This window comes from Oncorhynchus nerka, linkage group LG10 (assembly GCF_034236695.1).
Source record: "Oncorhynchus nerka isolate Pitt River linkage group LG10, Oner_Uvic_2.0, whole genome shotgun sequence".
In the NCBI taxonomy this organism is placed as follows: Eukaryota; Metazoa; Chordata; class Actinopteri; order Salmoniformes; family Salmonidae; genus Oncorhynchus; species Oncorhynchus nerka.
This window is the reverse complement of record NC_088405.1, coordinates 29397645-29415122: the sequence shown is the minus strand read 5'-3', so window position 1 is coordinate 29415122 and position 17478 is coordinate 29397645. Positions and strand designations below refer to the sequence as shown.

At 37.3% G+C, this 17478-nt stretch overlaps 1 protein-coding gene across 9 annotated transcripts; it reads right to left on the bottom strand.

The window, feature by feature from the left end:
- Positions 1–5584: 5584 nt before the first annotated feature.
- Positions 5585–15010, bottom strand: LOC115135113 (polymeric immunoglobulin receptor-like). Of its 9 annotated transcripts, none has more exons than XM_029669407.2 (12): positions 14866–15010; positions 12657–12980; positions 11885–12220; positions 11417–11483; positions 9827–9915; positions 9632–9672; positions 9264–9302; positions 8929–9000; positions 7015–7080; positions 6750–6799; positions 6527–6580; positions 5585–6344 (listed from the first exon to the last, which is right to left on the bottom strand). In XM_029669407.2, exons 1-12 carry the CDS (start codon positions 14921–14923, stop codon positions 6335–6337), a joined length of 1206 nt encoding a protein of 401 aa, XP_029525267.1. In that variant the 5' UTR covers positions 14924–15010; the 3' UTR covers positions 5585–6334. The 9 variants fall into 9 exon arrangements, 7 of the variants coding, with proteins under 7 accessions (XP_029525267.1, XP_029525265.1, XP_029525268.1 ...); XM_029669405.2 differs by having other exon boundaries at positions 9234–9299; XM_029669408.2 differs by having other exon boundaries at positions 9264–9299.
- Between the last annotated feature and the right edge of the window lie 2468 nt (positions 15011–17478).

Here is a 17478-nt window from a genome sequence, read left to right as displayed (position 1 = left end):
CTTGTTTTAAAGACATAATGCAACCAGTGCCCTGTGCAAGACCTTGTGGGTTCACTGATGTTGAACAGTTGAAAACCTGACCAAAGCTGAAATGGTCAAAATGTTGTAAAAAGTCTGCTAATACGTACAGCATGCCTGTTTATATGATGATTATTTGTAGTTTATTCCCCGTCCTCAATACACTGATAATCTTGTGTATTAACTCCTGAGTCCTGTGTTGGTCTGTTCCTGTCTGATAGTAATGAGGTGCAAATGCAGCCTTCACTGGCGTTGCTGCTTAGAAGAACCTTTAAGTATTGCTGATTCATATTCTCACAGAAATATCTTCATTATTTTGGCATACTACTTGTTTCAACACTTTACACAATAGCTATAGTCATCGAATGAGTTACAATGGTACAGGTACAGTATACGTTAAATGTCACTTTGCAGGTTGGGTCATTCCTACATTGCTGTGCTTTTTCTGTCCTCAGGAAATATCACTTCTTATTCAGTATTAAATTGTTTAAAATTTGGTTTCCAAAAGGCTTTAAATAGAAAGTCAGGTGTCCTTTACCTTAAAAACACAAAAATATGGATCTTGAAAGACAGTTTTTCGCATTTTAACACTTTATTTCAGTGGATGTAGATGTTTGTACCATGTCCATGGGTGTTATTCATCAACTTCCATTAGAAAGCCCTAATTTAAGTCATTATTCTATTGTCTGTTAAATTCTCTCATCAAGAATGTTTTTTCATGATTATTTTAGTTATTCTTATTTAAGAATGTCTGTGTCCCTGGTACTTCTCCTTTAAGAAAACAACCTCTTCTTACAATTACACCACATTCATAAAGTGTCATAATTCTATTGGTGGGAAAACAACAGTGCAATACTTATTTTCCACCATAATTTGCAAATAAATTCATAAAAAATCCTACAATGTGATTTTCTGGATTTTTTTCTCATTTTGTCTGTCATAGTTGAAGTGTACATATGATGAAAATTACAGGCCTCTCTCATCGTTTTAAGTGGGAGAACATGCACAATTGTAGGCTGACTAAATACTTTTTTGCCCAACTGTATACCTCTCCTTAATGCAACCACTGTGTCAGATTTTTTTTTAAATTTACGGAAAAATCAAACCATGCAATAATCTGAGAAGGAACTCAGAAAAAAATTAAATTCAACAGAAATCAGAAATAACATTATAAATATTCCCTCTCCTTTGATGATCTTCATCAGAATCCTAGTTCCACAATAAATGCTTGATTTGTTTGATAATGTCCATTATTTATGTCCAAGTAGCTACTTTTGTTAGGGTTTAGGTACACAAATCCAAACGCTCGTGCAGGTCCAGCATAACGTCGGACAAAAACTTCAAAAAGTTATATTACAGGTCTTAGAAACATTTCAAACATTTCAAATATTTTGATGGAATATACAGGTTGGAAACATATTAGTCTAATTAGTAATTAATGTTTAGTAGTAACACAATTATAATTATTATTACACTGTTGTTAATATGCTTACACTGACAAAATATGTATCAGGTATTAAAACACATATTTAACATCAGCTATCAAAACAGATATCAGCACATGTTGCGTGCTACCTTGGTCTGTACTTTTTGTAGGGTGACCACAGTATGTATGTTACATCATCAACTTCAGGAAATGACTCCTACAGGTCAACACAAAAAACAGGTTTGGTAAAATAATAAAGACCAAAATATTCAACAATCAATATAATCCACAATTTCAATTAGAATATACACAGATGTAATTTTAATACATTTTGACAGCATCAATATACTACGTCTCTCTGGCAAAAAGCAACACACTGTCTTAGACCACAAAGGAACAACAAGTACAATTGACCAAGAAATTACACCAATTGCCTCAACCTCCGCAAGCTATTTCCACTGTGACAATACCACAGTCAAAGCACACAGTAAGAGTAAGAAATATAACATGCACACATTTCTCCACAGTATGTATGACTTATTCCGTATTGCACATATTTCTGGCACCCAGTCAGTTTCATAAAAATAGGCATACATACTTACAGTTAATGGCCTAAATACTAATTACTGTATGATTAAAATCCTGCGCAATCCTGCATCCTGTTCTCAATCAAGCATTTAACTGCATGTATCTATTATTGGTTAACAGATTTGGATTATCACCCAAAGACAGCACCTCGAGTCAGAGAGGGATAAGGATGAGAAAAGCATGCATCAAAAATGAAGGATAACATGAGAGTTGCCTACCACTGAGGTGTTCATTGGTTGGGCATTGACCTTATTGTGCTCTGAAAGAAAGATTAATGATTCATGTCAATGACATTAATTACAGTAGCACAGTCCTGAATCTGTTCCAATAGTGCCCCTTAAACTTTGTCTCACTTCAAAAACACTTGTCATTTGTATTACATTTGTATTACTGTCTCCCTGGGGTTTCACATTGCTAAAAAAACACACCGGTCTCCTCAGTGCTGAATGATGCTGTACAAAATATGATCTATGATGAGTATTATCATAATAATGTGTGCAGGAGTCATTCAACTGTAACTCAACGTAGTCAAATATATACTATTGTTTAAAAATAATAGAATAAATACTTATTGTACTTTCTAAACCTCTTCCCTGCAATAAAGGCACCAACTGTCATCACTACCACCATGCTCAGAGGCATGAGCAATCTTTCAGGTCTCTGGAACTGATGGAGGACAAACAGCAAGCTTACATTTAATGATATGTTGTATAGAAAAAGACAGCTAAATAGATTATTACTAGACTAATCGAAACTGGTCTCAAAGCATTTCATATGATTCTGTATGTAATCCGAGACAATCCATTTTGTATGATATGGTATGTATTCATTTGTGGATGTCCATCACCCATTTTGTATTATACGTTATGAATTACAATTTGTATTATATTTTAAGAATTTGCAAAACATCTAATATGCTACAAATTCTAGCTAGGTGCCTTGCATTAGCTAAATGGCTAACGTTGGTTAGGGTTAGGGGTTAGGGTTATGTTTAGGAATTTGGTTAATAGGTTAAGGTTAGGGAAAGGCTTAGCTAAAATTATTAAGGTTAGTGTTAGGGGAAGGGTTCGCTAACATGCTAAGTAGTTGCAAAGTAGCTAAAAAGTAGTAAGTAGTTGAAAAGTTGCTAATTAGCTAAAGTTGTCCGTGATGTGATATGTACTCACAACCTTTGGGTTGTGAGTACAACCCCGACCAAACACCCTACTTTTGCTTTTACCTTAAGTAACCATCTGTCTTATGTAAACATACCAAAAGTAAGATGTCACACTAATTTGACTGTCCCAGATGTATATTTACGTTGGTTCATACAGTCTATGAGACCAGGCTGGATCATTTGTTATATGCTGCTGTCACAAATGGATAGGCTACTAGTATACCCTTTTCAAATGATGTTTTTCTAAATATTGCATCTGAAAATGAAATCAAAATATTTTTTTATTTCTATTTAATATAATTGGTTTGGGATTAATAATTAAGAGATGGATCTGAGAGCGGCCTGACCTATGGTGGTTGTCGTCTACGTCCCCTTTAGCTCCCAGGGTTGTGTTGCGTACAGGAACAGAAGGGTTGTCTGCAGACTGAGACTTGTCATTCCTGACAGCAGGCTCAGAATTTGGAGTGGCAGAGGGTTGCTGAGTGTTTGAAGACACATTAAATAGCTTGTATACCAGAAAGACAGCCTGAACTGTAGTGTATGAAAAACAAGCCGTCATCAACAGCATGTTTCAATTACAATAACATTTGCTCAGCAAATAAAGCAACTTCAGATCTATCTGTATAGCAAGAATCAATTCGAAAATCTGATTGGTGCACATGAAACCCAAACAAGATGATACTTAATTACATAACACTGTTGTGTTTACTTGTGGTGGTAGTGGTACTCTGTGTTGTGATTGGTTGATTGAAATTATGAATGCTGATTGGCTAAACAGTAAAACCTTTATTTTACTTTTCTAATTACATTGTTAACCAGTTTAAAAATAGCAATAAGGCACCTTGTGGGTTTGTGGTATATGACCAATATAGCATGGCTACGGTCTGTGTTTAGGCACTCTCCGTTGCATCATACATAAGAATAGCCCTTAGCAGTAGTATGTTGGCAATATACCACACCCCCTCATGCCTTATTCCTTAATTGATATGAACAGGCATCTGTAGGTCTCCCATTGCACACCAGTACCAGTCAGTGTTTTTCCTCTTCAGTCCACTTAATAAGGGTCAACATCAAAACATAACCGCTGGATTGACCATTGATTGGCTGTAATGTTAATGATGTGCCATCCAAAGTCTCAGGATACCCCAAACACAAGGCACCAAACCATGTTCGGGCCATGGGTGTAACAGTAGCAATGGACAGTGACACACCCTCCTTCAACTCCAGTCAACTGTTGTTGGTCCATGTAAAGTTCTGTATTATCTACACACAAAGTAAATATATATTAATATATATATATTAAGATCTGGACAATGTATGGTCTAGCTTATTCATCAAACAGATTAACATGATTTGGAAATATCCACCATAAAAGTATCGTCGTCGAAATATGTACAATGGGGCAACATTAGGCTGGATACTCAACAACAGGATAGTCAAGGGAAAATGAAGAACAGATGCAAACAGTGTCTGCATCTTACCTGGAGTGAATGATAAGGACATTTGTATCCTGTAAACTGTCATTTTATCCGCCACATCACAACAGTAATACTCATAGTACCCTGGCTCCCGGTCAGTCATGGTCACAGTGAAGGTTCCCTGATTGATATCATAAATGATTCTGCTCTTATCCCTGCTCTTAGGATGGTTAGTGAGGACTACATAACAGCATCTGTTCCAACGATATCCTACACCAATATTTCACATGGTTTCTATAGCTCTATAGCTCTGTAATGGATCCTCCTGTCTTCACAAGCCACTCACATCATGACTTCCTGCAGACAACAAAACATGACACCCATTTAGGTTGTAATTAAAGCAACTCAACAATGTAAAGAAATTTGACCAAAAATATAAAAAATATATATATACATTTTTTAAGTTTAAGAGATTCATTTATTAAAGAAACAAAATAAAATAGTTTCTGATTTCAATAAAATATTGATGTATTTTTTCACGACAGAAGCAATGTGTTTTCGCCAGTGTTCATTCCCCACCCAAAACTGTAATATAGTTCAGATCTTTCTTACATAGAAATGCATTGAATAAAGAAGAGATAATCAAAACACTACAACTTCTAAATGATATAAACAGTTTAACTTGAGAGTCTGGAGAAGATGATAAGTAGGAGGGAGAGGGATGTATAAGAACCATTTGTGGGTTTGGAGTCTGTATGTCTTGTGGTACTTATGTAGAATTGTGTGCCAAGATCTGAGGCACCGAATCAAATGACTCCGTTTCGTAATCGTCATAGACATCATTGATTATCTGTTATTCTCTTCCTGCTTTTGTTTGGGTGATAATTCCCCCCTCAGTGGCAGATAGCAACAATTGCATTCAATAGGCTAGTTTTGACATAAGGCTCTTACTCAATATTCGTTAATAAAAATAAAACATTCAGGTTTATTCTGTTTTTATTGAAGAAACACACGTTAGATAAATGTCCACATGGACATAATTGTGACAATTTAATACAAGACGTTCAGTCTATAATATATACAGGTTAGGGAGTGAACGTTAATTATAATAAGAGTTAAATGGAGAAAATCGGACCTCTCTGAAATGAAATTGGATGGCCCGCTCTTCAGCTAAATATATTTGACATTAAACCTAGAAAGAAAACAAGTGACCCTCCCCTCTACCCAAAATAAATCATTAAAACAAAGTGGATAGCATTGAACATGTCTCCCGTTTATCCTCACATCCTGTATAGACCAGAGCCTTAAATATTTCATATTTCTCCAATGCCAAATCAGTTTGTCTTGTTTGCAACGAAACTGTCGCTGTTTGCAAATAATTAAATCGGGAATCTGAGGATGGTACTTTCAAAAGTTTGGCCAACCTTTCCACTTAAGACAGTCAGCCTACACTCTTAGAAAAAGATGTGCCATCTCAAACCTAAAAGGGTTATTCGGCTGTCCCCTTACATACATTTTGATTCATCCTTTAAAAAGAAAATGTAAACAATAAATAATAATGAGAAAGGGTTGGGGCAGGGGGTGACAAATAAAATAACACATGTTTTACTGTCAATCTGGACACATTTCTTCTGATGCCTTAGTACACTGAGATCCTCCAGTATTTTCCCCCATAAAGCTTGTCTGGTTCTTTGGGACCAAGGATTTAATTCTGTCACTGCTCTGCTGCTACTCCCTGCTGGAGAGAAAGTGAACCTTCAGTCACTCACCTAAAACCATCATTTGTGTGCAGTGTGGTTTCCCACTGGATTCACAATCATAGCAACATGTTGTCAGACGAAGTTAAAGAATGACAGCAACTGAAAAGGCAAACATGCTGCATGACTGAAGAGTAATGTTATGTTTATGCTTTACACAGACCTATCTCTGGTGTTGGGCCACTGTGCTGTAGACCACATCATCTGGTTCTGCTGCCTGTAAGAGAGGAGGAACACACACACACACACACACAGTCACACACACACAGTTATAGTGGTGATATACAGCGCCTTCTGTATTGATGCAGTACACAGTAGACACATACAGGCACAAATAAGTTAGTCAAATCATCAACGCAGTAGTGCAGCTTTTTATGTAGGCCTACATTTGGTTGGGTCTTGTTCTGTATGTCACTGCATCATCAGGTAATGGAATCTGTTCATAGACAGACACACAGGGAGTTATTCAGAAAACACAAAACACATAATAATTGTTAGTCAGCCCAATCTTTGCATTTTCTTAATATTTTAACTGGTGTTATTTACCATGCTTAAACAGTCACAGTACATAACGTAGTTCATGATAACTATTAGCCTAGCTGTGGCTAGAACACTGCTAAACATGGAACATAACATCAGTAAATTCTGTACATTTGGTTGGACCTTGTTCTTGGTGACCACGGTGCTGTATGTCACTGCATCATCAGGTAATGGGTCCTGTTACACAAGGAGTTATTCAGAAAACATATACATCCATTTTACATTCTACTGTCATGACGTTGGCCTCTTTGAGTATAGCAACCCCATCCCCCTCTCCCTGCCACCCCCCACCCTCCCCCCCTTGCCTCCTTCAACTAGGCTGCTGTGGTCAGAGGTCGTAAATTCCTGAGAAGACCTCATGGACACACAGTTATAGAGAGTAGTTTTTCATGGAGACAAAGAAATCCTTCCACCTCACAGAACTTGAGGTACGAACAAATGTCATGTTCCAGAGAAAGTGTAAAAGATCGGTGAAGAATCCAGCTACGAACTGGTCCATTTGTCACAACTTGGGAAGCTCAAGAGAGACGGTGTGGCCACATTACCATAACGCTGTTTATATAATAGCCTCAGATATGAGGTTTACATCTAATTGTTGTATAAGATGAATGAGTGAGTATGATACGGTTTGTATAATTGTGTAATATGATTGTGGACTGTTTAATGAAGAGAAATACAATTCCCTTTTGATTTGAACTAAATCAGAGGACCGTCCCTGAGCCCAGTTAGGGTCAAACATCCTGGGACAGCCCTTTTCTGCTATTCCGAATAAAACCCAACTTTGAGAAATTATCTCCAGACTAAGCTTACCTCAATTACAAGATGGCTAAAGGTGTAGACCATTGCTGAATCTTTTTAACCATACCACGTGGTTAAACTCTTAGACTATCGATACCGACAGAATAAGAACAAGTCTTTGGTATTGATTACTAGTCTGCAGCTAGGAATTCGGCATCAGTGAACGCGAAGTACGACAACCACCGAAACATCCATTCTATAACGAATGTCACTCTGAACAATCCCCTCTAACCACAACCGAGAGAGAGAGAGAGAGAGGGAGAGAGACGGACAATTCTACAAAATAAATGAACTTTTCACCAGCGATCTAGATGACACACTGAGCGTAAATATATATATTGATTGCAATTGTTCCCGACTGAGTGAGCGTTCATGTGTAAGGATTAGCATTTCAATTGTTATATAATTATTAACTCTGTAGTGACTTCTTAGTCGACCCCCCACTCCCCTTTTGTCAAACAAGCCACCATGCCGGTTCAGCCCACTAGGGCACATTCTATCATTTCATGTAACCATATTTACTGTTTGTTTATGCATTTCTGTGAATTACTTAGTTAATAATAAATAAATGATTTAAGACAATTGATGTATGGATGACTCATAGTGAAGACTGGGTTTGTGCAGATAACCAACAATTTACGACGTTTGGAATGAGACTAACGTGAGGTAAAGTAAATAATTCATTAATTCGAAGACTAATTGATCAGATAAAATATCTGAAAAGTTATTTTAGGAAATGATAACTTTGTAATCTGAATATTTTTCCTTGGTGCCCCGATTTCATAGTTAATTACTTATGTGATTAATCAGTTGTTCGCATAGTAACTAATTACAGAGAATCTTTGATAAAAACTATCAGTCTTCAGTTAATGATAGTAAAGACATGACACTACAATACATTACAGCTAACCAATAAGTTCTGCTTTTCAAGACAGAAAAACTCTACAAGACCAGCAGTGCTTGTGTGTTAATTTAGTTTTAAATGTACCCTTTGTGCTGTCCTGTGCTGCTTAGGATTCACAGTGCTGTATATATAAAAATACGAGATTGAGTTGATTTAAAATGTTAGGTATGACTAACTATCAACCAAAGATAACCCTACAATATCAAGAAGAGAAAGTCACAGATGAGTGAGAGGGAGGCCTCAGACTGGCCTCTGCCAGGGGCCTCCAAATCACTAAGTCCACCCCTGCAGATGCGTGAGAAGATAACATGAGCATAGTTGACCTTTTTTGCTGTCCTGTGCTGCTTAGGGATCACAGTGCTGTACAAGTCACCGTGGCTCTCAGGGTTCAGGACCTGTTTGATGGAGGACAGAGAGTAACATGATCACATCATCTCAGAGAGAGACTGACACTGTGGACTTCACTTTGAGTTGGTTTGGGTTGAGTTTGAAGTGGGGGGCTGAAGTTTGGTTGCAGATGGTTTAGGTTGGTTTGGAGGGGGTTAGGTTGGTTTGAGGGGGGTTGAGTTGGGTTGCAGAAGGTTTAGGTTGTGTTGGAGGAGATTCGGTCAAAAGGGTTAGGTTTAACCTGTTGTGTTGATCCTCTGATGTGACTCACAGTGCTGTAGGTAATGTTCTGCTCAGAGTCAGAAGACTGCTGAAAGAATGAAACACAAACATTGTTAACATCAAACCATGTTTTTTTTACAATAAGCAATAGAAGAATGTTGTACCTCATGCATACTGACATGAATTAGATATTCTTTTGCAGTTTAATTTTTCCCCAGTAGTTAAAGACGCACACTTAGCGCAGAACTTTTGTTTTTTTATTTATTCATCTTTAAACTGTTTATTTAAATATTCACATACTGTAAGAGATTGGGTTATAAAGTGTTAGTTATGACTAACTACTAACCAAAGTGAGCCCTAGAATATCAAGAAGTGAAAGGGACAGATGTATGAGAAGATAACATGATCATAGCTTACTACTGTGGTGTTTGGTGGTTGGTCCTTTGCTTTCTTGTCCTCTGAAATATAGAAAAGAGGATGTTGGTACTAATGATCTTTCATGTCAAACCTTTCATTTGTAGAAGTAAGAACTCTACTGTATTTATAATATTATGCAAATGACATTAGTCATAAACATTATACATTTTAAATATCATTTAAAAAAATACTTACTATGTTTTCTCAACATCTTCAATGTGACCAAGGTAACAGCTATCAACACCACCAACAGGCTCAGAGGAATGAACAGGAATTCCAGCCAACTGGAATATAAAATACAATCAAATTGAATATATAGATAGTTTCAGGCGTGGGAAAGTGGTAAATGCTTAAACAAGAACATTTAAGGAAGATGTTTAATTTTGTATACATTTTTCTTTATCTGAAAATGAAACAAACAGATAGTTTTGTAATGTGGAGAACTACAGTTATTATTGTTAACCCAGACACTGGTCTCTGGTTTGATCAGCCTTGCAAGTCACAGGTGTCTCCACCAAGGTTAATATAGTTTTGTGTTTTGATTTTAGTTTTTATTTCTATTTGTTTTACTATTTTTATTTGAAATTCAGTTTAGTTTCAGTTAGTTTTATTTAGTTTTATTTAGTTTAAGGTTAACTTTAACATTTATTTTTTATATTACTTAGATTCAGCTGTAGCCAACGCATGGGAGGTTAGGAGCCGTTTATGTGTTTATGGGATGTCACTTCTTGCAACTGTGGGACAGTAACGCACGAGGTGATGGGTAAGGTCGTAGGTTAGGTTGGGTTTAAAGGTAGACTCAGTGAGATTACATAGATGCACAAAGTAAACAGTAGTAGTGTGTCAATAGCAGCAACAACCAGGAACATTGTAGCGAGAGGCTAAACTTCTCAGTAGTTTTGGTCAGTAGCTATGATGTTGTAGTAGTGTGAAGCGCACCCTTGCACATGGGCAGATACTCTGTGTGATTGCCAGAGCTTGCAACACCTTGAAAGTTATTTTACATATCAGTTAACCACATCATGGCTGCATTCCCCTGCTCAGACATTGCATGTATCAAATCAAATCCATGTTTATTTGTCACGTGCGCCGAATACAACAGGTGTAGGTAGACCTTACAGTGAAATGCTTACTTACAGGCTCTATCCACCAATAGTTTCATGACACGTCATCGACTGTGCAGTCAGGCATCAGACTGTTTTACCATATGACGTGGTCAGGTGATATAACATGTACGTAAAATACCTATCCAGGTGTTGTAAGATCTGGCAGGCGTCAGCAACGTCTGAGCAGAGGAATATAACGGACACGTTATAGCGATCTGTTGTCTGACTGCACAGTCGATGACGTTGCACGCTACCATTGGTTGATGCATGTAATGTCTGAGCAGGGGAATGCGACCAATATCAGCAGTGCTGCTGGTGGCAACAACATTTTGCAGAGTATACCTTTAAAGGAAAGTCAGTCTCAATGTGACACATCAGATTCAGAAGCTTTAAACCAACATTGAAAACCCCATTTAATTTTTGCCCATAAAACTAAAACTGAACATGACCGTAATTATTTATGTTATATTTTAGTTCGCTTTGGAGTTAAAGAAAATAGTTTCACTATAGTTTTAGTTTTTTAAAGGTGTGTTGATTATTTTATTTCAGAAGTTCACTAAATAGTTTTCATTATTCGTTTGTATTTACTATAATAACCTTATCCCCAACACCCTTACACTATCACCAACTATTTGTATGACTGTAAAAGTGAGGGAAATAGTGAAGAATGAATACTGACCTCTGATGCTTCTCATCTGTGTTCTCGTTAGTTTCAACATTGTCCCTGTTTGTAACAGAAGGGGAAACTGTGGGCGGAGAAGTGTTAGACTTAGCACTGGTTAGTGACGCTTGGTGAGTGGATGGAGCTTGTGTTGATGTGAGAGGCAGAAATGATAAATAAGCTCCAAACTGACTGGTAATATCATTAATATTCAAATTAATAAAATCGGGTAATTGTGATGTTGATTGAAACTAATCACTGTCAGGCGTCCTTAGCTAATGTGTGACACGCATTTGAATCTAATTCAATGAATCCATTTCCTTAATGATATTTAACATGAATGACCGGATAAACTCAAGAGAATGTGTTGTCCAGAGATTTCCACTTTGTTTCAGAAAAGGCCTTTCAATGTTCCTTAATCTCTAACAACACTGGATGAATAAAAAGAGAATCAGACTTGGTTATGTGGGATTGCTCTGTACTTACTTGTGGTGGTGCTCTGTGTTGTGGTTGGTTGATTGACAGTGATATGAACAGGCATCTGTAGGTCTCCCTTTTCGCACCAGTACCAGCCAGTGTTCTCCATCATCAATCCCCTCATAGTCACCATTAAGACATAACTGTTGGTGGTTCGGCTCTGTTCCTGCACTAACTTCACACATGTTCCATTTAAAGCCCCAGAAAGTCCCACAGCCACACAATAGCCTCCCATCTTGCACCATTTCCCACTGCTTCCTTGTGAACTATAGTAACAGAGCACAGTGACACTCCCTCCTACAACTCCAGTCATCTGTTGTTGGTCCACATAGAGTTCTGGAGTACCTGAACACAATGATAGAGGCTGTGATTGGAGGAGTCTGACAAAGAATACACCAATATATATTGGAGACTATCTAGTAATTATTGATATTCATATTACACTGAGAAAGTATAAGTTGAAATACTGGTTCAGTCACTGATAGTATGTACAATAGACAGACTATAGCATACAGAACAGACAGTGTGTTTGATGATGATACAGAAACATGTGATTCTATCAAACACACTGTCTGTTCTGACCCAGGAGGTGCACAGAGATGTAATATACCAATATAATATCCTCTATGAATGTAATTTGGTAAAAATATGTATGACTGCTTTGTAGAGGGAAAAGTAACACACTCATCAACAGGACTGCTATGGAACATTAACTTATGAGACATTACTGAGCACTACTATTAATTCTGCTTTAATGGACACAGCAGTGTTTGGATCTCACCTGGAGTAACAGATATCTGCAGTCTAGACCCATCATCTGCCTTGCCCTTCCTCTCCACAATACACCAGTAACAATCAGAATCACTAGGACTAAGACTTGTCATGGTCACAGTGAAGACTCGCTGGTTGATGTCATCAGAGATGGAGGTCTTTCCACTGGTCTTAGGATGGTCAGTGCGTAGTACAGTAGAGCAAACAAACCAATTACATCCCCTACACCAGTATTTCACATTGTTTCTATATCTCTGATTATAGAGACATGGGATGGTGATGGAGCCTCCTTGCTTTACAGACACATGACTCACTGTGGACACACTCTGTGCATCTGTAGACACAACAACAGAGAACACATTTAGGTACTTTAATTTTACCCAGCTGCTCATAAATCCCATCAGATGATCAGCTAAATAACTTGATCTACTGTAATGATTGAATTTGTGACTTCTGTAAAAATAAAATGGCAAACTGTGGTCACACCATGTGTTTGTAACACCAGACAGTAACTGAGACATGTAACTGCTGATGTTGACACACCCATGTCCATCCATTAGAACAGAGGCAACACTTGAACAATTAAAGTCATATTTAGCTTTGACATGGAAATTACTACACCCACTAAACTATGGAGAAAATCTCTAATTAATCAACTAAAATATCTATTTAAAAATAAAAAAAGATTCAAGTTTGGGAATGTTTAGAATATACAGTTGAAGTCGGAGGTTTACATACACCTTAGCCAACTACATTTAAACTCAGTTTTTCACAATTCCTGGCATTTAATCCTTGTAAAAATTCCCTGTTGTAGGTCAGTTAGGATCACCACTTTATTTTAAGAATGTGAAATGTCAGAATAATAGCAGAAAGAATTATTTATTTCAGCTTTTATTTAATTTATCACAGTCCCAGTGGGTCAGAAGTTTACATACACTCAATTAGTATTTGGTAGCATTGCCTTTAAATTGTTTAACTTGGGTCAAAACGTTTCGGGTAGTCTTCCACAAGCTTCCCACAATAAGTTGGGTGAATTTTGGCCCATTCCTCCTGACAGAGCTGGTGTAACTGAGTCAGGTTTGAAGGCCTCCTTGCTCGCACACGCTTTTTCTGTTCTGCCCACACATTTTCTATAGGATTGAGGTCAGGGCTTTGTGATGGCCACTCCAATACCTTGACTCTGTTGTCCTTAAGCCATTTTGCCACAACTTTGGAAGTATGCTTGGGGTCATTGTCCATTTGGAAGACCCATCTGCGACCAAGCTTTAACTTCCTGACTGATGTCTTGAGATTTTGCTTCAATATATACACATAATTTTCCTTCCTCATGAAGCCATCTATTTTGTGAAGGTCACCAGTCCCTCCTGCACCAAAGCACCCCCTCAACATGATGCTGCCACCCCCGGGCTTCAGGGTTGGGATGGTATTCTTTGGCTTGCAAGTCTCCCCCTTTTTCCTCCAAACATAACGATGGTCATTATGGCCAAACAGTTCTATTTTTGTTTCATCAGACCAGAGGACATTTCTCCAAAAAGTACGATCTTTGTCCCCATGTGCAATTGCAAACCGTAGTCTGGCTTTTTTTATGGCACTTTTGGAGCAGTGGCTTCTTCCTTGCTGAGCGTACGTTCAGGTTATGTTTATATAGGACTCGTTTTATTGTGGATATAGATACTTTCCTAACCGACTTGCCAAATCTATAGTTTGTTAACAAGATATTTGTGGAGTGGTTGAAAAACAAGTTTTAATGACTCCAACCTAAGTGTATGTAAACGACTGACAACTGTGGTAAAACAATTGACTGGATTGTTCTTGACATCTACTGTAGTACATTGAACCCAGAAAAAAAACAATTCTGCAAAATATGTAACTTTCACATTTGTTTGAATTGATATTGATAGACACCGTCACTTTTTCTCTTCTATTTAGTAATAATATGTTACTTCTCTTTTACTTGAAGTCTCATTTATATGTGCTACGCAACAACTAGAAAAATACAACTGTTGAAAAGTACAACTGTTTCACAAGATAAATTATTAAAAACAGCATGTATCTGTCACCTGACCACAAAATGCTGAAATCCATAATGTGACCACAATATCTATGGGCAAAGTAGACAGAACATTACAAGTGTTATGACTTTCAGCATGTTTTCACTGATTGACTTGAAGGAACTAAGCCCAATATTATCAAACAACTAAAGGTCTTCGTTCACTTACATGAGACTCCAGTGAGGAAGAAAAGGATGCGCAGGAGAAGGAGGAGATGTGGAGCCATGAATGGATGAGAGAGAACGTCTCTGGTAGTATTTATGTTTGTGTGGGAGTACTGGTGTGTCCGCAATCAAGGCACCCAGTCAACTGACTACTTCCTGATTCACATAGACATCACTATCTTCAACTCTCTTCCTGCTTTAACAACATAGTTCAACCATTGCCCTGTTCCAGACCTTGTGTGTTCAATGATGTTGAACTGTTGAAAACCTGACCAAGGCTGATATGGTCAAAATGTGTCAAAATGTATGCTAATACATATGCTTGTTTATATGATGATTATTTATGGAATATTCACCATCCTTAATACACTGATAACCTCATAACCACTTTACACCCTGGCTATAGTCATCGAATGAGTTACAATGGTACAGATAAAGTACATGTAAAATGTACCTTGGCTGGTTGGGTCATTCCTACTTCGTGGTGGCTTTTCTGTCCTCAGGAAATATCACTTCTTATTCAGTATATATATTCAAAAGTGGTTTCCAATAGGCTTTAAATAGAAAGTCAGGTGTCCTTTACCTTAAAAACACAAAAATATGGATCTTCAAAGAAAGTTTTACTCATTTTAGCACTTTTTTTCAGTGGATGTAGACGTTTGTACCATGTCCCTGGGTGTTATTCATCAACTTCCATGAGAAATATAAGCCAAAAATAATGTTTCAAATCTTTCTTCATTATTTCATAGTCTTTGTTAAAATAATTCTCTCAAGAATGTTTTTCATGATTATTGTATTTATTCTTGTTGAAGATTTTCTGTGTCCCTGATATCACTTTCCCCCCTGTTAGTTTGTTATACTTCTCCTTTAAGAAAACAACGTTCTTACAATTACACCACATTCATAAAGTGTCATAATTCTATTGGTGGGAAAAAACGGTGCATAGCTGAATAAATATAAACACTCAGTTGTATCTATTTTTACATTTGTCATGTTGTTAGTCTGTATGTCATATTGTTGGTCTATATGTCCCACTTAAAATATATTTGATAAAGAAGTTGAAATTATTCTAGCTCAATATTGCACACTCACAAAGCTATGGTGTCACGTTCTGACCTTTATTTCCTTTGTTTTGTCATTATTTAGTATAGTCAGGGCGTGAGTTGGGGTGGGCAGTCTGTTTGTTTTTCTATGATTTGGGGATTTCTATGTTTCGGCCTAGTATGGTTCTCAATCAGAGGCAGGTGTCATTAGTTGTCTCTGATTTAGAATCATACTTAGGTAGCCTGGGTTGCACTGTTTGTTTGTGGGTGATTGTCTATGTTGATTGCTTGTTTCAACGCAGTTCGCATTAGCTTCACGGTTGTTATTTCGTTTATTGTCTTTGTATAGGGTTTCAGTGTTCAGTGTTTTCTTTATTAAAATTAATGATGAACACATACCACGCCGCATTTTGGTCCTCCGATCCATCTCGCCTCTCCTCTTCAGATGAAGAGGAGGACGACCGTGACATATGGCTAATTTAGGTTACAAATTTCCATCCTGTTAGCTTCCACCCTGTTAGGATTATGCACCTAACAGGTTGGAAAATGCACCTAAACAGCTTGACTTATATGTTTTTCTGACAGTCAAACATGTCCTTTTCTAACAGAATACAAAAACACATACACATATGAATACATTTTTTGTAAGGTTATGAGGTCCAAATGTCACCAGATTATTGGAATGAGCTGGTTGTTAATTTAGGAATAGGAGTCTCGCTAGTGGGACGCCTGTCGACAACATCCGGAGAAATTGGAGGGTGCGCAATTCAAATAATGAATCGTAATATTAAACATTCATGAACATACAAGTGTCTTATACAATTTAAAAGCTTAAATTCTTGTTAATCTAACTGCGTTGTCCGATTCACAATAGATTTTTACAGCGAAAGCAAGCATGCGATTGTCTGAGGACAGCGCCCCACATCAACATATTTTTCAACCAGCACAGGCTTCACAAAATCACAAATAGCGATTAATTAAATCACTTACTTTTGAAGATCTTCCTCTGGTTGCAATCCCAAGGGTCCCAGCTACAACATGAATGGTAATTTTGTTAGATAAAATCCTTCTTTATATCCCAAAAAGTCAGTTTAGTTGCCATTATCGATTTCAGTAATCCACTCATTCAACATGCAGACAAAAGAATCCAAAAAGCTACCGCTAAACTTTGTCCAAACAGGTCAAACGACATTCCTATGTAATCCTCAGGTACTTTAAAATGTAAATAAACTATATTTCATACGGAAAGTAGTATGTTCAATAGGAAAGTAAAATTAGTAAGCGAGCCCTCCTAATCGTGCACCGAAAGACTGATATTTTACCGGTGGTCTCTTCACAAAAACTCAAAATTCTTGCTCATTTTTGATGAAACAAGCCAAACCTTGAATAAAGACTGACATCTACTGGAAGCCAAAGGAATTGCAATCTGGGAGACAAATTTAAGTAGGAACAATAAGTTTCCATTATAAGAGCCTGGGACCTAAAAAAATAATAATAATAATGTTGGTTGGTTTTTCTTTGGATTTCCACCTGCCATATCAATTCTGTTATAGTCTCAGACATTATGGCTTCTG